The 26018-nt window shown below is 32.0% G+C and overlaps 1 protein-coding gene across 2 annotated transcripts in view; it reads left to right on the plus strand.

Moving 5' to 3' along the window:
• LOC124538722 (atrial natriuretic peptide receptor 1) overlaps window positions 1-26018 on the plus strand; it is a 355202-nt gene that overhangs the window by 246989 nt on the left and 82195 nt on the right. The window contains exons 2-3 of one of the 2 annotated variants that reach the window (XM_047115880.1): window positions 22349-23282; window positions 23394-23587. The exons of the other annotated variant lie outside the window; for it this stretch is intronic. Coding sequence (XP_046971836.1) covers window positions 22397-23282; window positions 23394-23587 — 1080 coding nt within the window. The 5' untranslated portion in view covers window positions 22349-22396. The remainder of the gene's footprint in view (window positions 1-22348; window positions 23283-23393; window positions 23588-26018) is intronic. 2 annotated transcript variants of the gene reach the window in all.

Here is a 26018-nt window from a genome sequence, read left to right on the forward strand (position 1 = left end):
TCAAATATATCACCTTACGATGTTTTCCTCAACAATGGAGCATAAGATGAAATATGATTAAACTAAAATACAAACACCTGACTTTGAACCTGCAATAATCGGAGAGACTTCTAACTACTGAGCCATCTCTTACGTATCAGGACTTATGATGCGGAAATTATAAATCTAGAATAATAATTGAGACCTAATGAATTTCTATGATAAACGCAGTTGATATAATGTATCATTATTCAACTATGCGTTGATAACAAGGATTGCTTACATACCGTGCATACTTATGTACTTCTATTAATATATAATTATATATGTTATGCATATTTATGATGACAAGTCGATTTATAATAGCTGCGAATGTTTGTGAGTTATGACATAATTATATGGTTTATGTTATTTTATATTCAATTACTGTTATTATGACCCTAGTGCTAGCTGAAGTTAAGATTAACCCGCGCGAAATTTTTATTTATTATTAAGCTATCGCACACAAAACATCACGTTCCCCATTTTACGTCCCAAGGAGTGAATGACATAAATTAGTCTGTCTTTCCATCGCAACCTATTTTTTTTTTGAGAGTCGAGATGGCCCAGTGATTAGAACGCGTGCATCTTAACCGATGATTGTGGGTTCAAACCCAGGCAAGCACCGCTGATTCATGTGCTTAATTTGTCTTTATAATTCGTCTCGTGCTCAGCGGTGAAGGAAAACATCGTGAGGAAACCTGCATGTGACAAATTTCATAGAAATTCTGCCACATGTGTATTCCACCAACCCGCATTGGAACAGCGTGGTGGAATATGTTCCAAACCTTCTCCTCAAAGGGAGAGGAGGCCTTTAGCCCAGTAGTGGTAATTTACAGGCTGTTGTTGTTGTTGGTGGTGCTAATTTTTTACCAAAGTTTATTTAAATCAGTTCAGTGGTTTAAGCGTGAAAAGATAACAGACATGGTTAGTTAGTTTTGACATTTATAATATGTAACTAGTAGTCGCTCGCGGCTTTGCTCGCATTTTAAGGTACTGATTGTCATGTGTCAAAAAAGTAGCCTATGTCCCTCCTTAGAGTTCAAGTTTGATTCATGCCAAGTTTCATCAAATTTGGTTCAGAGGTTTGGTCGTAAAAGAGCGACAGGCAGACAGAGTTACTTTTACATTTATAATATTTAATATAGTAGAATAACTTATATATTATTTAATATACATGATGTTTAAAATGAAAATAGAAATATGTCAGTGTGGGCCACATCCAAAAAACGACAAGCTTGAGTTCAACAAAGATCGGCTAATGTTTAGTAAACAGGCAGGATATATTAATTTAAATAATTGTATTAACTAACATGACTGTATCTTTTTAAATGTTGAAAAAGATTAACTACTGAGTTTCTTGTCGGTTCTTCTCGCTAGAATCTACTTTCCGAACCGGTGGTAGCTTCACTTAATTGTTAAATGACGATTCAAAAGTGCTTGTAAAAGCCCACTTGAATTAAGTTTATTTTGATTTTGATATAAAACGTCAAAATATATAAAAAGAGAATGCAAAACAGTTATAAAGTAGAGTAGAGTAGTAATAGTTGTAGTAGAGTATTATAAAGTAGCAGTACAGTTACAGTATATTAATATAGCATATTGAATAGATTACCCAGTTATAGTGACCTAGTGTAAACATAAATATAAAGGACGTAAGTCCATAGCCCCAAGGTCAGTGATGTATTGACGCATGCATAAGAATGACTGTATAAAATGATAGATTAATTTACCTACTATATAAACTTACTACTATTGATGAGATAGGCTCTTTCATCGCTAAGGACGAAATCTATATAAAATAACACCTTACGGGGTGATTCATCATCGCCAAGCATAAAATATTAAAGTTATATATATTTTAGTTTTGACCATGAAATTTGGTGAGTTCGTTTTATTTAGCAGACACCCTCAGGGGAAGGAATTTTGAAAAATCTACCCCTTGTGGGGTTAACAGTTTGTATGGAATTCCGTCATTTTTAAACTTAGAAACATGTAACTTTACTTTTGGGATGCTGTTAATGAGTAGATACGTATTTAAGCGTTTCGGGTTATAATACCCCAAAATGGGTAAAATAATGTTTGAAAGTTGGTTTGGAAGCCATATTTTTTTAAGTAAAAAACATAAAATTAAATACACACCAATGTGGCATACATAGGTCTTAAATTAACGTAATATTTTAGGTTGATCTGTAAATATATTCAACTTCCATTCAAGCACGGGTAATTGCTAGTTACTTATATTCATAGTAAAGTACATTGAATTGCAGTTACACTTGTTCTGGTTTCAACTCATAATATCCTATTACAGTTCAGGTGACAAAGAAGATTCTACGGAAGCACCGGCAAGAAACTCAGCAGTCAATATTTTCCACTATTATAATTTCATATAAGTGAAGTACAATTATATGTTTATATATTTTTTATTGAAATAAATAAATACCCGTTTCTTTATCTTTTATATAATCTTGCATTGAGTAATATGCCTTATTCATTCGTGATTGACACTAGCGTTAGTTTTTTTAACGTGTCGAGTTAAAAATAACCAAATCATATAACTATTACAACAGATTATAATTAATGAACAGAAGTCTAAATCAGTACATGAATAATTACGATTGCAAAATATTATTAATTAGATTAAAAAAAGTAACACTTAATAATGCAAATCGTACGTAAGTAACGATACATTAACAAATAACTATGAAGTTTTTATCGTAACAATCAGCATTAATATTGCATAATAATAAAGCTATATTAATTAAATAAGACCAGTTACTCACTGAATATATAGCGCGGTATTTTTACTTAATGGTAGGGCTTAGTGCAAGCCCGTCTGGGTAGGTACTACCCACTCATCAGTTATTCTAACGCAAACCAACCAGCGTAACTACAGGCACAAGGGACATAACAACTTAGTTCCCAAGGTTGGTGGCGCATTGACGATGTAAGGATTAGTTAATATTTCTCACAGCGTCACTGTCTATGGGTGGTGGTGACCACTTACCATCAGGTGGTCCATATACTCATCCGCCAACTTATACCATAAAGAAAGCGATAAAATTATTACCAGATCAGTCCTCACTTTTTTATATTGCTTTTATTTTAAAATAGCGACCCGACCCTTTGCACGGATGCTATACTTATACTAAATATACTATAGAATGGTATATACAAAGTTTTTTTATTCTAGTGACTTAGACCGCCCATGGAAATTAGCTCTGTAAGAAATTTTTTGTCATTCCTGACAAACCAGATTTGGAAGGAGTCTGTTTCACGCATTCACCTTTCCAACCAGAACACATAATTACTAAGTATTGCTTTTTGACGTTTGAGTACCTTTTTAAATTACAGTTAGAGCTGTCTCATGCAAAAACAGTTTGATAAATGTATCAGAAATGTCGGTAAAATTCTAAGCAACTCTATACATATTTCGAGTTGGAAAACCATTAAAAAGTTAAACCTAGAATGCTCGGTTAAGAGGTAGTTCTGTCTGCGGTTTCCGATACTACCAACATATACAATGTTCGATTCTATAACTTTTGAAAGAGCACTTCCGAACGAAATTTAACATATATTCCGATTAAACTTAGTTTAACTGCGACTTGCGACTGGTTCCGTTTAACAGTACATATGTATGTAGTACCAGTAAATTTATTTGATTTTATATTAGAAGGACGAAATAATTAATAATTATTCAAGTCATCAGGGCCTGATTGAAAAGTACTGATATATATTTTTCAAAATTTATAAGAATAAATAATTTAAATTGATATGTTATGGTGCTTTGATATCAATATTGTAATATAAATGACAGCCGATGGAATTTAACAATCTATTTATATTTATTTGACGATTATATATGATATAGAGAAATATTTATACAGCCTAATAATAAAGAATAATATATATATATAAAAACTATTTTAAATTTTTTTAACTACTATCCCAAGCTTCAAGGTAGCATATTGTTGATACACATATAGAATGGTTAATATTCCAGTTAATATTTTTGAGTGGTGGCGACCACTTACCTCGAGGTGGTCTTTACCCGTCCGCCTACCTACATCAGTAAAAAACATTTAAATAAATGCAGGCCTGGTGTTTTTATACCTTTCATAATATGTCTAGTTATTTACTGAAATGTTAATCTGTCTATAAACTGACATTCATATCTGTGTCAATTAATGTTTTAATTAAAAACATAGGCAATTGATTTAATATGACATTAGAAAGTCGGTTATGAAACATTCATATGAAGTAGGTGGCCTGGCAATTAACAACCTAATGGTTAGGAGGGATCATTATCACTGTCATTGCCATTGGTACTTGAAAAATATATACTGCAATGTACAACTTTTGGAGGTAAAAAGGTAAAATGTTGCGTCCCTCGCGCCTTACTGAATCACCTTTTAAACTGGAACACGACAAAATGTATTGCTGTTTTGCGGTAGAATCTATAACGAGCAGGTTATACCTACCCTATATCCTTCCTACGCTTAATTGTTATATATCGAAACAATTCTATCTATAAAATCTGCTATATGTTGTGAAAATTCAATCTCATTTATTTGAATTAATTATTTATATGAAAATTGGTTTGTTTACAGCTTATATGTAAAGATCAATTAATAAACCGGAAACAACATTCAGATGCGACTTACGTCTTTACTCTGTTGAGTAACTCTAAACTGTTGTTTCAGTGGGAACATTACAAAAATAAAAAATTATATCCAAGCATATCAATTCTTAAACTTCTATTATGACAGATAAAAAAGCAATGTGATGATCATATCTAATTCACGTGTGACGTCATTGCATTCGATGTAAAAAAAATATAATTACATAACCTCGAATTTTAATTATGTATTCAATTATTTTAATACATGTCCAAGAATAGATCGAGGAAGTCATATCATACGTTACTATGATATTTATAAAATCAGACATCACAGACCAAGACTGCAAAACATGTAAAGCTAAAAAAACAATTAATTTATTTAAAAAAAAAAACCACTAATATTATTTGTAAATTTTAATAAATGGGTTATAAATTAATCAGGAAACATATAATATATGTAATAAATTCAAACAAAAGGAATACTTTCGTTTATTGAAACAAATTATTGTAAAGCTTTTATTGTCTCACACTTCATTTGAAGCTATGAAGGTTCAAATGTAGTCTCAAATAACATAGATTTTTTTTATGGTAACTATAAATAAGTTTACTATCGTTAAATGTTAAAATTGCGGAGGACCGCCATTAACATTGAATCCAGTGACCATAACAATGGTATCATCGTAAAACTTGGCCTTAATTTCAACAATAAAAAAATGTTTTTATGCTTTTTCGTACATTATTTGTAAAGGAAAAATACCATCATGAAATATACCTCTTTGTCTCAAAATTTGTATGTCGATAGAGAGATTATTTGAAACGTCAAACAACTGAATATTGTGGTCTTCTCATTTTGTATGTTAATTAAGTCAGTAAAGTAGCAGCCCGTAAATTTCCCACTGCTGGGATAAGGCCTCCTCTTACATTAAGGAGAGGGTTTGGAACATATTCCATCACGCTGTTCCAATGCGGGTTGTTGGAATGCATATGAGGCAGAATTTCTCTGAAATTAAACACATACAGGTTTCCTCACGATGCTTTCCTTCACCCCCGAGCACGAGATGAATTTTAAACACAAATAAAGCACATATGTATAGTGGCGCTTGCCTGGGTTTGAACCCGAAATCATCGGTTAAGATGCACGCGTTCTATACTTTGGACCATCTCAATTTTCTAATAATATCCTTTACAGAATTATAACCAAATTTTTAAAAGTACCTTTAAATCGTTATTTTATAAAAAAGCTACGATTGGTTCGGAATGTAGATTATACCAATAAGAATGCTAAGAAAGTATCTATATATCAGTCTTTGTCATTTAAATATTTACAGTGAGAAAAATTTACTGAAATATTAAAATGAGTAGGTATGTATTAGGAAGGTGAGATACCTTCCTAATACATACCTGATAAACTACATTCGAGTAAATTATCAGTTTTTTATTTTGTAAGTTGTGTTAATAATGACACTAAAAAAAATCGCAATTCAAATAAAAACATGCCAATTAATCGCATTATTACATTTGATTGATATTTCTAATAATAATAAAAAAATACCCTAGAGTCCACTCACGGCTTTATCCGCGTGTGAGGTTATGCAGGTGTAGTACATTTTACAGGATTAAAAACAACTTTGTTTTATTCAGATCCGTTCAGCCGCTCTGACGTGATTCAGTTTGAAACATTCATCCTTTAGTCCAAATGTTCGCGTTTAAGAAATCGTTCTATCACATTCCATAGCGCTATTTTTCCACTGTGCGATAGCCCTTAGTCTTTAAGACTATTAAAAGAGCCAGTGACATGGGACGCAAAAGGAATGTAATAAGGCTTCTTATACTAAATTAATTTTTGCTCCGGCTTCACTATTTCAGAGGAAGTAAACCTAATATGGCCGATTCAGATTTATTAACTACTATCCAATCGGGCTTCGCACGAGTGCATTTGATTACTAACTCAGGGATAAGGTCTTCAAGGTCTTAAGGTGGTCTTTTTTCAATTCGAATATATTGTATCAATAGTAATAAATACGGATAGGTTTTCTCTTGCAATGCTTAACTGAAAGAACTGCTTAAAATGACACCTAGTATTTTATATTCGTTGATCTTGAGGTCCAGTGTTAAGCATGCATCTTAACCGATGACTTCGGGTTCAAACCCAGGCAAGCACCACAATATATGTATATGTGCTTAATTGTGTTTATAATTCATCTCGTGCTCGGCGGTGAAGGAAAACATCGTGAGGAAACCTGCATGTGTCTAATTTCATCGAAATTCTGCCACATGTGCATTCCACCAACCCGCATTGGAACAGTGTGGTGAAAAATGTTCCAAACCTTCTCTTCAGGAGGCCTTAGCCCAGCAGTGGGAAATTTACAGGCTGTTACTTTACTTTACTTTAATCTTGAAGCTAATTTAATTTGATCTTGAGGCTAATTTAAGCAAAAATAAGCTAAAGAGATTTATTCCGACAAATTTTCAGCTGCTCGGAGAAAGGAAGTTTGCGCGTTACAGTATCCATCTCTCGTCGATCGTAAAGCTGGATTACCATCCAATCGAATTATGGGAGTAAGGGAATAGTGCCGTTTTGTAGGTATAAATAACCCTTTTGATAAGACACGTGTATCTAATCGACGACAAGTTCAAAGCCAAACAAGCACTATTTTAAAATGATCTCAAAACGTGTTTACTAGCGACCCGCCCCGGCTTCGCACGAGTGCAATACTGATACTTAATATAAATATACTACAGAATTTGTTTATTTACGTCATCACCTTACAAACTTCTAAAATTGACAATATTTCTTTACTATATTATCCATGTATTATGTACAAAATCCTTTCTCTCGAATCACTCTATCTATTAAAAAACCGCATCAAAATCCGTTGTGAAGGTTTAAATATTTAAGCTTACAAAGGGCCATAGGAACAGAGAAAGCGACTTTGTTTTATACTATGTAGTGAAAATTCAACTCATTTTCATAAGAAAATATCGGAGGGTAATCCGTATGCGTTGGATATCTTTTTTGTATCTAACTTCTAACCCTTCTAACTTTTCCTCAAAAGAAAAAATTGGCCCAACAGTGGGACGTCTACTGGTTGTTACATTACTTACCTATTATTAAATAACTATATTTCTTTATAGATAGTCGAAAAGAAAGTCTTCATTGAATACAGAAAATGACGGATTGTTTTATAGATTTTCTAAGTATTTTCAACGGTTGTAATCGAATGAAGGAAGAATTAAGTTCGCATTGCATTGTGGCTTGGAATTATCAACAACGTTTTGGTTTATGATGGCACTTAGATCCAGAAAAAACCGGATTACGATATTCGCTCGATGGATTACTTGATATTAACAACAGTTTGTTGTAAGATTTAAGGAAATCAGTAAAGCGTGCAGAATGCTATCAAAAATAAGTAGAATTAAGATGTATACAAGAATTATTTAATCACTTCTTAAACAGTTATTCTCAATTACATTATTAATGCTAAAGTTAGTCTAATTTTTTGTTACGGTTTTCGTTTTAACTATTGAATCGATAGTCGTGAAACTTTGCATTCATGATGTCAGGTATTGAGAAAACGTCGTGGAATAATTGGCTCTTATATCCTAATAAAAGCTATGGTTGATTAATTTGGAAACTTTATTATCATGTATCTATATATAACAGATTGGATATAATGTACCTAGATATATAGATAGATGGGGCGAGAAACTATAGAGGATCGACTGGCCATCCTAGTAAGTAAGTAAAAGTGAACCACGCTGTTCCAATGCGGGTCGGTGGAATGCACTTGTGGCACACAATTTCCAAGAAATTAGACACATGCAGGTTTTCTCACGATGTTTTCATTCACCGCCGAGCACGAGATGAATTATAAACTCTGCTATTATAAATTGCCTGGATTTGAACCCGCAATCATCGGTTAAGATGCATGCGTTCTAACCCATGGGCCATTTCAGCTCTAATATCGCATCCATCCTACCATCCTAGTATCGCACCTATATCCAGTATCTTTTCTATTTTGAATAAGAACAATACAAGGGGCATTAACGTTTATGATAGATTCAATGGCTTTTGTTAACTTGCCAAGAATCAAATTTCACTGACAATAAAAATAATGACCGATGAAGTTTGTTTTGGTTGCTCCATTTTCCGAGCTATTATAGACGGCAGCTTGTTTATATTTATTAGCAGAGGCAGATAGTCTAGCCAATGGGTTTGATGGTAAAGTAATATGCATAGAAAAATGATAATATCATTACATAGTATAAAACAAAGTAGCTTGCTGCTGTCTGTCCCAATTTATGCTTAGATCTTTAAAACTACACAACGGATTTTGATTCGAAATAATACATGGATAGTATAGTAAAGAAACACTGATAATTTTAGAAGTTTCTAATGTAATGTCATCAACAAACAAATTCTATATATTTAATATCAGTATTGCACCCTGCGAAGCCGGGATGGGAGGCTAGTGATTAATATTTTTCATATAAATCATCCCTTCCATACTCAATACGTCACCTTGCGAACTAAGATATATTATATTATATCCCTTGTGCACATTTAAACTGGAACACAATATGTGTAAAATAGAATTTCTTAAAAGTCTAAATGTATCTACTTCAGAATTTTTCAATCTCCATCGTTAAATTGTCGATCAACGGGTTATATAATACAATCAGGTTATTTAAATAATACTTCGTGTATTCATCGGAAATCTCAATAATTCTTATATCATTAGTCACATATAAAAACGTTTTCACATATATTTTACGTTAATCTTAAATACCTTCTGCTAGCCAAACGTTAAAAGGCGTCTTAGTTCCAACGTCTTTTCTTAAACAAAATCCTACTGAACTTTGTTTAGACGCTGTTCTATTTATCGTCGAAGTCCATCAATCTTACAACAGATAAGGGCTTTTATTTTTATTTACAAACATATTTCTCTATCAACTTTCAACTGTAAATAACCAAAATTCGTAACATCAAATAAATAGCCTCAGATCTATGAACTATATCACTATCAAAGTTTCCCTTCATGGCATTATTGAGGCGTATGTATTTTCCTACCACTTACCGTATAATGTCATCTTTGTGAAACCTTACACCTTCTACAAAGTTATCCTGTATGGCTTAGTCTCTTTTTAAATAGATAGGATATGTGAGATACATATCCGTGTGTGACGTCACTTTACACGAGAAGTAATAACATAGGGATATATTGTGTCCCTTCAGTATATACCTTCTCAGAAAGCAATGGTAGGACTTTGTGCAAGTCCTTCTTTATAGGTAACGCAAAATAGCAATACTAATTAATGTTTTGTTTCATTTTAATGCACGTGTGAGACAGCATACAGACACAAGAGTAATGCCATAGTACCAGTATGTAGTTTTTACTTAGTAAGGTTGTAGGCACCTAGGTGATCTGAGAGAAAGCTATACCTCTTACATTGAAAATTTGTATACTTAGTGGTAACCATGTGCCTTTCTATATCGATTAAAATAATAATAACAAATAAATATTAGAAAACATCACATACAACACAAGTGCTTTAGCTACTTCCTCTGATCCCAGATTAAGCACTTGTGTTATGGAAAATAATAATTAACGATGGTACCACAAACACAAGACAACATAGAAAACTAATGAACTATTTCTATATCGACTCGGCCTGGAATCAAACCTGGGACCTCAGAGTGGCGTACCCATGAAAATCGGTGTACGCATTACGCTATTAAAATAATTGTATGTCTCTTAAATAATACTTTCAAACGAAAACTTACATATTAATCTTTTCCTCTATCCATACTTGTCAGAGAATCGATTACAGCATCCTCACCGACAATCTTTATGCATGATAATTTATAAATTAATTTTATGATGCATCGTTCCCTCACCGCAGTGAATACTGTAATTAAGTAAATATGACGTTTATTAGATCATATTATGTGTCATTTTTATTGCAAAACATAGTGTTATTGCATTAATATATATGTAAAGTCCATTGATTAATTGAAACAAATTAATATTTTCTATAACTTCATTTGTTAAGACAATGTTCTATCAATATTTATTATTGAACAGAGCAGAGCCGAGATTGCAGCTATATTTCTTGAGAATTAAATTCCAATTTCACTATCTTAAGGCATGATTTTGCCAAAACGCTTTATTGTTCGAAAATATCTATTATTCAAAAATAGAAGGCTGGTCACCAATTTATGTATTACAAACACTGACAAAAGTAAACCTTTATACAAAACCTACATCGCTTAATTTTACCCTCTTGGTTGATGTATTGTAAAGGACGAGTAAAATCTTCATAAAGACAAGTTTGAACACATTTCTTTCGCATTTAATGCTTCGAAAGTGAAGAAGTCGTCAACTTTCATCCGCTTTTCAACCCAACTGTTTTAAAAGATGATGTAAAAGTAGAAGAAAACCTGAACATCGAAATAATGTATCATTAAAAGATCACGAGCAATAAAATCACTAAAACAATGAAATATTTCTAACATTACAGAAGTGACAAATTCATATACATACATAGTAATAACAATCTTTATTAACATAAGAATTAACAACATTAAATGCTTAAATATATATATACAAATATGAACTAAAACTAGTTACTGTATAAATCTTGACCGCGTGGAATGGTGGCAAGAATGCTAGCAGCATTTCCCCGTTGAATCGCAATTCCGATCCTCTGGGCAAAAAACGAACCAGCCCTCCTGTCACCAGTGGAGGCAATGAGGCGAGGTGTTATACTTTTGATGAAGCTTTTTGCACCACTACTCCAAGGGCCAAGCGTTTCGACAGCAAATGGAACAAAAAAGTAATTAGATACATACATAGTGTATCATCTCTATTTATTCCCCTTAGTTGTTGCATTTTGAAAAACCACTTTCTTGGGCTAAAAAATTCGTCCCGTCACACCCATTTTAGGCTGTATATCAAACAGATATAGAATTTTATCAAACAGATGTGATGATCAATACTTTTTCTCATGTATTTAAATTATTATAATTGATTCATAATATTATAAAATATACATTAATTGCGTTATATTCTATTTTTGCCATATTTAAATGTTTATTTTATTAATAAACGTGTACTAATCCGAATCGTATTATAATTCGGCTATAAAGATTAAGGATTTACGATATTTATGTGTGTCTTTATGACTGGAGTTTTTTTTATGAATTCGACTTTGCGTAACGACCTTCGGTAATACATTTTTATATTCTATAGTTTCGCGAACGAGCATATGAACCACCTTATGTTAAGTAATCACTACCGCCTATAAACAATGACGCAGTAAGAATATTATAAATACAAATGAATTCTGTCTATCCGTTTGTCCGGTGCTTTATTACAACCTCATTACTAAACAATCAAGAACTGAGATGGCCCAGTGGCTACAATGTATGCATCTTAACCGATGATTTCGGGTTCAAACCCAGGCAAGCACCACTATATGCATGTGCTTAATTTGTGTTTATAATTCATCTCGTGCTCGGTAGTGAAGGAAAACATAGTGAGAAAACTTGCATGTGTTAAATTTCATCGAAATTCAGCCACATGTGACAACACCGTTCCACATGTTCCACCAACCCGCATTGGAACAGCGTGGTGGAATATGTTCCAAACCCTCTCCTTAATGGGAGATGGCCTTAGCCCAGTAATGGGAAATTTACAGACTGTTACTTTACTTTTTACTTTTACTGAACATTTTAGGAAATGTTGTTCATGAAGAAAACCTGACGACCTCTCCCTAAAACCCCTGTACCCGCGGACAACAACTATAACACCTATAATTATACTAAACCCTCTAATTAAATTGTGTTGTAAAACCCTAAATTCAAATTTTGTTAAATATTCACATTAAATAGCGTTAATCCGAATTAAAGATAAGATACACGAAAGGCACGATTACACGAGATAAAACTATTTAAATAAATCACGTCCAATATCTTTAAGGATCGAGTAAATCGTTGATAATTAGGCTAAGATTACATAGGCACGATATATCAAAGTATTTTCATGTTTTAATTTATATTTATAATGTCAGCTACTTACATTGGGATCAGAGTAATGTATGTGATGTTGTCTCATATTTATTTATTATTATTATTTAATGTCATGCTCATGGATAGAGAAAAAATTTAGGAGACAAGATTTGATGTTTATTATCATACCAACTACCAAGTTTGAACTTCTCACAACATTTCGTTTTGTGTGGAGATTTTCCGTTAAATTGTGGTGATTAGTGAATGAATATTATAAAGAAACTCGAAATAATATTTTGTAACATCAACAAAATACTTTGTACTGTTGAAACTGTTTAATAAACCTGATTGTAAAAAAGGATTATTATTTGATTTATTTATAATCTTAGAGCTCGAATAGAATTAATAGATAAGACAGTTTTTTTTTCTATATTTAATTTAAAATTAGTTTTGAATTGGCAAGTAACAAAGCCTTACTAAACAAAATAAGAAAAACCCAATTAATTCCATTAACCGGCAGTTTAAGTTAGAGTATAATTATATAGCGGAAATTCTAGGAAGTCATATGGATTTGATTTTTTAAACGAATTGTTTTTATATTTCCTTTCAAACTCTGCATTGAAAACGAAGAAATGAGGATATTTACACGTGTTGGATAATTCTGCTACAAGTATGCACCATCATAATTGTAGCAGCATATATTTACATCTAAATTTCTCTTTTAGACGAGGAGACTATAACCTTCTCTAGATTAAGAGTATTAAAATCTGTAAACGAACCAAAATTGGGCTATAGCCTCCTCGTCTAAAGGGGAAATTTAGATGTAAAAGTATCGTGTCGTAGCTCAAATGAAATTATCGATATTGTCAATTGAAAAAAAAATTAACGATTTAGACCGACAGACTATATAAACTTTGATATTTGTTAAAGAATTATTTTGCTTTGAAAATTAGAAATAAGGTCAACCCATCTGAGAAAGTCTGTAAATTTGTAAATATTTTTTATAGTACCAATTTTAATAGCGTTACTAACTTCAAAGATCTAAATTATACAAATTGTTTATTTTTATTCGAATGCGGTAATTTGTGGTAACACCAGTCGGAATACGCTACGGCTCATTTAGATCAGAAACGTTTTATGTGTGCAACCTTAGTATGTATTAATTCTATTTAAATCAACCTTTGTTTTAAATGATTATCGAATTTAGATTACTATTTCACCGTCTTTGAATACCATGGGTTACTAGAGCAGAGATAGCAGAGATAATCATCGGTTAAGTACGCGTGTACTTAACCGATGATTGCGGGTTCAAACATAGACAACCATGAATATTCATGTGCTTAATTTGTGTTTATAATTCATCTCGCGCTCGGTGAAGGAAAACATCGTGAGGAAACCTGCATGTGTCAAATTTCATAGAAAATTCTGCCACATGTGTATTCCGCCAACCCGTATTGGAACAGCGTGGTGGAGTATATTCCAAACCTTCTCCTTATAGGGAGAGGAGACCTTAGCCCGGCAGCGGGAAATTTACAGGCTGTTGTTGTTGTTGTTTATTGGGTTACCAGATGGTATGTGGTCATCATCGATATCCATTGGTACTGCAAGGAATATTAATCAACGCCTTGGTAATAAAGATTTTATGTCCCTTGCGTCTGTTGCATTGGCTTGAAACTGGAATACAATAATAAGCAATACTATTGGGATGTAGAATGAATAGAACATGATGAATTGGTGCCCAAACGACCTACCACAAAAGCCTCCTTACAGTTATACTTGCATTTATATAAAATGTATAGATTATTACTCTTTAATTAGTTATGTAAATCAGAACATATACTAAAATTAACTGTATATGTTAAATAAAAAATGAGCAATTATAATTCTCATTTATGAACGAAAGTCGAATTAATTTAACAAGATCTAATTTAACTTGAATTATTGTTATCGGTCGTGTACATTAAAATTTCTGCGAAAACCAATGTACGAGTAATTTTAAAACATTATTTTATTACTTAGATGATTTAAAGCTTTATATTTATGTCGCTACCAAAAAACGTTGACAGTACCATTGGCTTTTAGTGAATATTCTAGTGTACTCGTTGTCAAACAAACCAACATACTGACCACATTCAGATTGGGCAATACTTAAAAGTGTTATGTACCGAAGTCGTTACCTAAGTATTCGTTGATTTAGTTATATAGGTTAGATTTTTAAATGAAAACAGAGTCTTCAAACTGGAAACAACTGATTTAATTTAACTTATATAATAAAAATATGACAATATGATTAATCTTAGAGGTAGAGTCTCTTAAGGATGCATATAACATATATACATTTTTGATGTTGATATACTTTCACCTTGAATTAGTAGGTCTAAAAGCTTAATTAAAAGTATAACACCTCGCCTTATTGCCTCCACTGGTGACAGGAGGGATGGTTAGTTTTTAACCCAGAGGATCAAAATTGCGATTCAACGGGGAAATTCTGCTAGCATTCTTGCCACCATTCCACGCGGTCAAGATTTATACAGTAACTATTTTAATTTTAATTGTATTTATTTAAGGACATAATATTATTAATTCTTATGTAAATATAATCATAATCCATTTCGAAATAGGGAACAAATACGTATGTACTTCTTTGTATATGAAATTGAATGTATTAAAATATTTAAAAATGACGCACAGAGGCGTGAAATTAAAATAAACTTGTAATACTAAGTACATCGCAAAGTCCTAAAAATTTTCCATTTCATGAGTATTTGTTTCTTAAGGTCAGACTTTTCAGTTTACAAATTAATATTTGAAGCTAATACAGAAAGAAGTGTAACATGTTATCTCGTACAAGATATTATTGGTGAAAAATTAAAAAAATATATTTTTGTTGACACAGGTGATTGACGAAACAGTTCACAAATAGTAATTGATGGTCAGGAATATATTGATCGATGTATTGTATTGTAAAACCCGACTACACTTAATAATAAAATAATTAATTCAATAGTAGTTATTTTTTTAATTTACAGATATTGTATTACTTTATTTAATATTTCAATTGGGCAAATGGACCTCGTGATAGTACCAATGCCAACCCTTATAACGTCAATGCACCATTACATATATCCCTTGTACTTACACGCACACTAAGAGACACATATGCTAAATGTTTTGACATATGTGTGTGTGTGACCTACATTGCTAACTGCATCTGGTGATTATGATTTATCGACAAACGTCTCCGATTTCGATCTCTAGCGCTACTCGAAGCAAATTCAGAATACTTCACTACAGAGAAAGCTATTAGAGTATTATGCATAGCTTCCGTCTTAATCATATTAATTATACTAATAAACCAAGTGCCTTTATTCAGAAAACGAATATCTATACCATATCGGAAAGTCCACTGAAAGATCAGCGGTAATCTCTTCGTTGGGACGTAGCGTAATCAAAATCAAAATAGACTTTATTCAATTATGCTTTTACAAGCACCACCGGTTCGGAAAGTGGATTCTACCGAGAACAACCGTCAAGAAACTCAGTAGGTAATCTTTTTCAACATTTAAAAATACAGTCTCGTTAGTTAGCTACAATTATAAATGTATGTAATTTATCCTGATTGGAAGTCAACAAGTATTAATTCCACGCTTTTTCATCGTCTGCATAATCTTGTACTGAATAATATGCTTTGGCATGCTAACGCGAGGTTGGTTGCTCCAGTAACAACATAAAAAAAAACTTCTCTAAAATTAGATACTCAAGACATTTTCAATTGAAACTCTTGGTAATACTACTAAAACTTTTCTAAGACATTACACTCCGTGTTATTGCCTCCATTGGTGACAGAAATGCTGGTTCCATTTCGCCCAGAGAATGGGAATCGCGATTCAACTGGGAAATACTGCTTGCATTCCCACCAATAATCAATGCGGTCATGAATTTTATAAAGCCGTTTTATAAATCTACACAATTCCTTTGGTAGAATTATATAATAACTCTTTTATTATTTGAACGAACATTTTGAAGATTGTTTTTGGAGTTAAACTTAGAATCAATATTGAGAATTTAATTTATGAATAGTATATCTAACTATAAATAGATAAATAATAAAGCATGTACGTGTACCAAAATAACATTCATTTTTTAACGTGTCTTTCTGTCTGTCTATTTGTTTGCTCCGGCTAATCTCCGGAACGGCTGGACCGATTTTGAAGGGATTTTCACTGGCAGATAGCTGATGCAATAAGGAGTAACTGAGGCATTTATTTTAGAATTCAGTTATTTTAAACGTGCTTAAATTCGCGGGTACAGCTAGTTTTTAATAAGTATAATATATGTAACAAAGATAACCAAAAACTTATACATATTTTATTTCAAACAAAGAAATCAAAAATATTGTCCGTTTGGTATATATGTGCATGTGCATGTACATGCTATGGTACTGACCAGTAACATCAGACTAAATCGCAAATAGGCCAGCCAGCCTACCTATTACAAATAACCTAACTTCCTGTATACATTGTTTTAATTGAACAAAAGAATAATAAATAATTCTGCTTAAACATTTGTGACGAACGATTTTGATAATATATTTTTGGCACATCCGTCGTTTCGACATCGTGGCCCTGTAGGGGTTAAGGAGTCAGCTTACGTCATATATACATATAAAAAAATTGGAGTGTCTGTTTGTAATATTAAAATAGCCCTTTTTTACTCGATGCATATGTATTTATATACGGTACATATGTACATCAAAATAACATTTTTTACAATTTTTGTCTGTCTGTTTAGGCTAATCTCTGGAACGGCTGGACAGATTTTGACGGGACTTTAACTGGCATATAACTGATATAATAGAGAGTAACTAAGCTACAATAATATTTTTTTTTGTTAAGGCGTACAAGGTCGAGGGTACAGCTAGTATATGAAATAAAATAAATGTGTTAATAAGTAACAAATACTAAGTACCATTTTCGCTACCCTGTCTCCGTATGGGGTCAAATTATGGTACATAGGTACGCACATGAGAAGTTCTACTTCTTTGGCATTCTTAGAAATAAATTTTATTGGCATGCCTTTATAATTATTATTTAATGATAATTATATACTTATTGAAATTTAAATAATTATGACTGTACTTGTTATTTCTTATTTAGAACAAGTTTAAAGTTTTACATACAAATGATGACTTAGAAACTTGATCGTGTAGTTTAAATGTCACTCTATGCGCTTGCGCATCATAATAAATTAATCTCATATTTTTTTTCATAAAAGATAAAACTTTAAAAACAACAGAATATACAATTGAATATGTTATGAGTATTGCTTACACCCATTATGCGTCTAAATATATATTTCCTGTATTCAATTTAAAAATAGAACTAGTGACATACTTGGAAATAATTATTATGTAACTAATGACTCAATATTATTTGCATATCAACTTTTTGTGTTCTGGCAACATTCGCTAATGAAATGTCAATACTTTTATTCATTTTAATTAATTGTCAATCGATGATTGATTCGGTTATTTTTGGCTAAGTCCATTGGTGTTTAATCATATTCGTCTTAGTAGCATGCGGAAGCGATCACGTGATGTTCTAATAATAGTCTAGTAAACTAGTGTTGTTTTAGTGGGTGTTTCTGTGTTGTGCTACCAGTAAATCAACATACCCCTGACTTAATCTAGAAAAAACGCGTAAGAGCGTTTGGAGAAAAAAATAAGAGTGCGTTTCGGGACGCCAAACCAAAGTGACTCAAAGTGTTTTAGACGATTCAAATAAATCTGCAGTTTCGAATTATATAAAAAAGTATAATTATAATTTATAGTTATTGGTCAGACTTTTTGGTCAGGTTGTTAGGATTCAGGCAAACGCACATGCACGTATAAAGGCTCGCGCAAACTATAGCCGCGGCGGGCCTCAACGTATCGCATTGCAAAATTGCGACAAAGCATATAGCAGGCGCATCGGACCGCACCGCAACCCAATATCTTAAAATCAGTCAGGTTTTGGAAATCTAAGAAGATGGATGGTTCTGACGAACAGCACTCATTCAGCCGTCTACTTGTTGCGTCTTGCGTTAGCAGACGCACACTGAGACGGGCCGCATCGCAACGCATTGGCGCATCACTAGCCAGGCGTATTTTTGCGGCGATGTTGTTGCGGCCAGCCCGAGGTGTGCGATGGCTCATACAAAATGTATAAAACTGATTCAGGAGAATTTTTGTTATGTATTGCGGCCCGCCTCAGTGTGCGCCTGTCTTAAATCTCCGTAATGTCTACATAAAAATATGTGATATTGCATTCAATTGTTCCAGCCCATTCCGGCTTCGCACGGGCGGACATAATATAATATAACGTAAGAACAGCGAACGAGTTATTGATACATCATAGAAGCCTATCGAGTATTACGCTTTTTAACTCAAATTTCTTTATGAAATATAGAAGCGTAATACTAACGCATTAATGGTCAAATAAAACGCTACCACCGGTTCGGAAAAGAAAATACCCTGACCTGAGATCAACCGGCGAAAGAAACTCACTGTGTTTTTTTTTGTTAATTTTATTATTCGAATATATTGAACATGGATACAAAAAGCCGGCAGGCGATCGTGTCATTCTCAAGATGCTTAGTACCAAGTGTATGGAAATATTACTAGGTTCTAATAATATCATTAGTCTTCTATGTTGTCTTGGGTCTGAGTGTTTGTGGTACGGTCGTTACTTCTGATCTTCCATAATACAAGTGCTTTAGCTACTTAAATCGGGATCAGAGTAATGTATGCTATGTTGTCTCAAAAAAAAAGATGTTTTATAGAAGCTTACTACTGAGAATTAAACTCTTAAACTCACACTCAAATTTCTTTATTCAATATGTAAGCATTACACTTATTTATTGATAGTCAAATTATATATTACCGTTTCGGCAAAGCACATACCTGGACCTGAGAAGTACCGGGAAAAGAAACACAAAGAGTTCCTTTGTCAATTTTATTATTTACATATATTTAATATGAATAGAAATAGCCAGGAGGCGATCGTTTCATTCTCAAGATGCTTAGTACCAAATGTATGGAAATATTACTAGGTTCTAATAATTATAGTCTATTCTGATTCTGTCGAAATCTATTTTGTTTTTTCGAGCAAGCTATAGATTTAAAGTTCTTGTTTTTTAAGCATGCTCAAAATGTGTACCATTAACTTTTATGTATCACTTTTTTATCAGTCTCGAAAATAAAAAAAAGATTTGTAATTATACGGAAAATCTTATTATTTTTTATTATAGTTTATTGACTGTATAATATATATGAAAAATAAAACTAGTTCTTTGCCTATCGTGATAAAAACTAGTTTTAACTAGTAATTAGAATTAAACTGTAATAAAAAAAATATCAAATTAAATTATTTGTATCAAAAGCAAAATGGGTAATTTTTGCAAATGACTTAATTTAATTATACGAAACATTACCGAAATGGCGTTTCGGTTTTTCAAAAGAATGAATATCCGATAAGAGACACGTGCCATCCGTTGCGGTTATATTACTATAACAGAAAACGCAACACAAATGTTTTCAACAAAAACTATACAAGTTTCAATGTAATCTGCTAAACAAAACGTAAAAGTATAGAATACTAGTAGTCGCCTTTGGCTGCGCTCGTTGAGATAAAATTAGATACATGCAAGTTACCTCACGATGTTTTCCTTCACCACAATTAAGCACATATAGCACCCGCGATCATCGGTTAAGATGCACGCGTTCTAACCACTGGGCTATCTCAGCTCTCAATTTGTCTTTAATTATTATAAGCCCAATAACAATAAAACTGACTTCATTTTCTTTAAAGTTCAAACAGAATCAACTTTGTGTATAATCTTCTGACACATGAGATTACAAACTAAAGATATAGACCGAATTGATAATATGCTTCTCTTTCTTTTAAGTTGTATATAGTTGAAGGTGCCCGGACTTTTTACCTTAGATTACGAGACTCCCTTCAAGCTGTTTTTAATCAAGAATATAATTAGCGCAATATATTCATGACAATATTAATCTGATAGAATCAGGTACGATACTTAAATAACATTAAAAATAAGTATGAATTTTTAGCACCGATTTTAGAAATAAAATTAAATGTTATTTATAAATAGACACATTTCAGGCATATTACTTAATAAGAGATTGTATCAAGAAATAAAAATAAACTTATAACTCCGAGTTTCCGACTATGCTAAGTCAATAAATCCCGAAGCAAGGTCTTCGTCTCAATAATAAAGTTAACCATATTTTACTTGGTTTATAAATCATTTTAAATCTTATTAAAAATATGAATGAATCAGGCACATTAATACAAGATTATACTATAGATAGAGGTCTGAAGTTTTCACGTTATGTATATTTATAGTAAGACCTCTTTTGATATTTTTGCCTCTATTTTGAAGTGTAACATCTGTTAAACTGTATTTACATACTTTGTATTGAAATTGTGGAAAACTATGATCGACTTTTCGAACCGGTAGTAGTTTTGCATTTATTTCAACACTGACGATTCTAAATTGTTTTTATGAGTTTTGGTAAAGAATACATTTTTTGATCTTATGTAACATAGAATCAAATATATATTTATTATATTACCCAAACTACCGGTTTTCATTTATTGTAATACATATAATAATAAATAAACATATCTTCATTTCTTTTTTTAATTCTATTTCAATTTTAATACATACATTCAATGTAACTTTAGACTTTTTAATATTAAATCTTTAAAAATAATTAGAAAGTATTTTCGATCTTTCCAGGCTTGGGCAAGTTGGGTAGGTGCTAATATATTCTACCGCTAAGTAACATTGCTCAGTATTATTGTGTTCCGACCAGTGCAGCTGAAGGCACATGGGTCATAACATATTCGCTCTCGAGTTTGGTGAAATAACAAATGGTCAATATTTTTGATAACGCCAATTCTTATGGTACGTAGTGACAAAGAAGTTATGATGATACAAAATAGGTTTTAATAAAGCATATATTATTTTTATATTACCTTCCGAAGATACTATTCTTTAGGCACTTTTCATTAAACATATACACTGTTTATTAAGTAAAAAAGTGTAGAAATAATTGAAATATATATAAAACGTAAGCCCTGCTGCCGTATTCGAGAAAAAAAAATAGTTTTCTTGGTATAAAATATCCCAGTAAAACGATTTATGACTTCCGAAGAATTTGACGTAAACATTTTTAGGAACAGTTTTATTCTTAATTCAAAATCAATTGTCTAATCACTAACGTATTTTATTGGCATTTGATTTAAGTAAAAATTAGTTATTTATAGTATACTAACATCATTTTTTTATGGTTTAACATACTTAAGATTTGAACCCAATCAAAAAACGAAAGAACGTTAAATTATCTAAAATGAATATTAATAGTGAAATAAAATAAAACATTATTAACATATTAAAATTCAGTATATTTAATGAATACATATACATATATTTATTTTACAGAACATTCTTTACATAATATATTGATTTCAATAACCTATTAATATTTAAATGTCCGTAATATTTAAAAAAAACATTCATTGATAATTTTCATCAAATTAAACTTTTAAAATGTAAATTTTCTACATATGATGATCGCTAAAGGGGTTTTCTATCTACAAAATAAAAAAAAATAATGATTTTAATTGATAAAGAAAAATATGAATAAAGAAACGTATACAATGAAATAAACTAATGAGAAAATGGTAACAGAGATCGTTCATACGATCCTCCCATTACACTACGTGAAGACATTTTGGTGTAAAGAAAGATCATGCGCTAACAAAGCAAACTTCAGAAGAAGACGTGATGAAATATCAAAAAAAGAAGACAAACAGAACGAGACTTTGGACGATGCTCAAGCATACAAGATTAAAAGACAGTGCCATAAAACACAATTTAAAATACCACATCTAGCTTCATTCCTCCTATTATATGTATGTGTATTTAATGTGATAATTACGTGTGATGTTAGTGTTAATAATGTAAATATGAAAACTTTAAAACACAATCATGATAAGTATGTAAAAGATGTAGAATTAGATATCGCAAAGCGGCGCCGCAACTTAAGTGATAAATTAATCGAAAAGAGTATCGTCAAATCCACAACCGCGAGCCAAGATGTTGACGACGATGAGAAATCCGACAAATACTCTATACCTGACGTTCTCGAATTCAACAAATATTATAGTTATTACAAAAATAAAGAAAATAGTACAGATAAATCGGTTTTCACGAGTACGTTGCAAGTGACTCGAGATATTTATGACGATGTGAAGGCAGTGGGAAAACCACATGACCTCTCCACGAATCCTTATTACGTGAAACGGACAAATTTTAATTTAAGACCAGAAACTCACCAGTTCAACGAAAAAATTCTGAAGCTCGGAGTTTTGTTACCTGCAGATCCAAACCAAGTCTTTTCTTTGGCTAAGGTTTTGCCAATTGTAGAAATGGCTGTACCGGCTGTGACGAGGCCTGATGGCCCTTTGCCAGGATGGAAAATACTCGTAGACTATAGAGATACGAGATGTTCATCCGTGGAAGGCCCTCTTGCGGCGTTTGAATTCTACGTCAACGGTTCCGCTGGTGAGTCAATTTTACGAATCAAACGCTTTATTCCAAGTCATTTGCATCTTTTAAAATTGCTCGGTTAAAGTATTTTACATACGAGACGTTTGAACGATGTATGTTTTTCAGATGCCTTTATCGGTCCTGGGTGTGAATATGTAATCGCCCCTGTCGCCCGATATGCTGGCCTTTGGAGGATACCTGTCCTCACAGCTGGAGCTCAAGCTGAAGCGTTCGGATACAAGCACCCGAGTTATATGTCGCTGACAAGAATGATGGGAAGCTATATACAGGCCGGGGTCGCCATCCGCAAAATATTCGAGGTAAAAAACGGTACCATTATGTAATCTAGTTTGATGTTGTCATGTTCGCCTTTGTTTTTATTATGCTTTAAAATATGTTTTAAAACTATTATGTGTTTTATTTTTTTGTTCGTTTCGTGGCTTCGCTTTTAATTATATAAGGTTATTATTTAAGAACATTTAATGATTTGAATCACCGAATTTATGAATAAAAATATTAATTTTGGAAATCCAATAATGAAATGGCGATTTATAGAGATTTATTTGTTTAAATAAGGCTAGTGTAAGCGGCTTAAATTGAAATAATGGAGTCTTAATCAGTTAAAATAAGGTTACTAAATTACTACCCTCTGTGAATTGAAAGGGTATCATATACATAGCGTTTTTTACTACGTAAAGTCCTTTTTTATTTATTCGGACACAAAATATTATTCCTCATATTAATAATCCTATTACTTCATTCAAAATTAAATTATATGTAATTATGTTGTCTGTCGTCAACTGTGAAATATAATAATGGATTAAAATTACACAGTAAAGAATCAATACGAAAACTTTTATCCAAAAAAATCATTCAATTAATATGAAAAAGTTTTATTTTTTTCTAGATTTTTTTTTATAGTTTTCAAATAACGCACGAAAGAATTTAAAAATCAGAACCCACAAAACAAAAGCCTCAAATCACCCTTTGTTCAAAAGGACTTCGCCTATTAACTTACACAGAGAATAAATACATTCCATATTTAAAAAAAAAAGTACAACTAAAAACTTTTCTGCATTTTCTAGGCTTTTTTTTAAGAGCGATAGTTATTTCGTCGTGATTTTCAAATATAGAAAATGGAAACAATACCAATTTTACAAAGAGGCAAGTTAGTGTATAATCAAATTTTGAAAGTACTGAGCCGATTTTGATAAGTCTTTCGTCAAATCTGTTTAACCAGTAGTGATATGGGTTATTTTTTATTGCAAAAAGCAAAGCAAATTGCACCTGTGAGAAACACAGTTAGTTATATATCTAAATTGGTAAGATTTAATAAAAAAATAACACAATGGGCAATTAAAACATATATATATGACTAATAATTCTATTGTGCTTAAAACAGTGTGCTAATCATCATTCCCTTTATAGAAGCAAACAAACATGAATGAATATACGCTTAGAAGTGTTTATATTAAAATTCTTAACACTTGCGTTATGAAACATGTTTACCATACAAAACAGAAGTGTAAATTAATTCGTCCCACGTTAGAGGTGTGTTTAATTCTAGAAGGGATTAAAATAAATCCTAGTAGGTAACAAATTAATTGTCAGTTATGATTACAATATACCTTTACATAAAGTAAAGTAAAGTAACAGCCTGTATATTTCCCACTGCTGAGATAAGGCCTCCTCTTCCATTAGGGAGAGGGTGTGGAACATATCCACCACGCTGTTTCAATGCGGGTTGGTGGAATGCACATGTGGCAGAATTTCGATGAAATTAGACGCATGCAGGTTTCCTCACGATGTTTTCCTTTACCGCCGAGCACGAGATTAATTATAAACTCAAATTAAGCACATATATAAAGTGGTGCTTGCCTGGGTTTGAACCCGCAATCATCGGTTAAGATGCACGCGTTCTGACCACTGGGCCATTTCAGCGACTTTTATATCGCTACTTTATTATATAGCGTTGAATTGTTAAATACATTCTAAATTTGAAATTTTAACAGCAAAGAAGTTTTAAGCCTTTATAAAATAATATATAATACGATGTTAGTCAATTAGATCGCGTTGGCATTTCTGAAAAAAGGTTACCGACGGATAGACTGATGGACGAAGAATTGATTCTATAAACGATTTGACATTTTTACGTTCTCTACACTAAAGAATTATTTTCAATAAGTACCTTAAAAGGAATTTGAGTTGCTATTATAAATGACTTGGGTTTTCTCTTCGAACTATATTTTGAGTATGAAATAAAAAGGTATTAAGAACATTTTGTATAAGTAATTACCCAAACAAAACAAACAAGATATAAGATTATATAAAACTACAAATACCTATTGTTATATTTGTACCTACTGTTATAAATACCTATTGGTATTAATTAAGATTTTTTTCTCTAGATAAGTTAGTGAGAAAGATTTGATGCATAACATAATAAGAACGGATTAGTTTCAACTCATGCGAACCTGCGTGATGTAGCTAGTATAAATATACACAAGAAAAAAAAGCAATAAAAATAGTCGAAATTAACGATACGTAAAAAAATAAAAGAGAATTTTAGTTAATAAAAATACTATTATATTTCTTAGCGTTTTCTTTATGTACATGGGTCAGCTTTATTAACTGCAACGGTTTTAACAACACTTATACATAAGTTGTAATACAAGTATGACGTCAATTTTAAAACGGTCATTAAAACCTGTAATAATAAACTATATTTTGTTTGTACTGAATGGAATTTTA

This window comes from Vanessa cardui, chromosome 21, assembly GCF_905220365.1.
Source record: "Vanessa cardui chromosome 21, ilVanCard2.1, whole genome shotgun sequence".
NCBI classification, from domain to species: domain Eukaryota; kingdom Metazoa; phylum Arthropoda; class Insecta; order Lepidoptera; family Nymphalidae; genus Vanessa; species Vanessa cardui.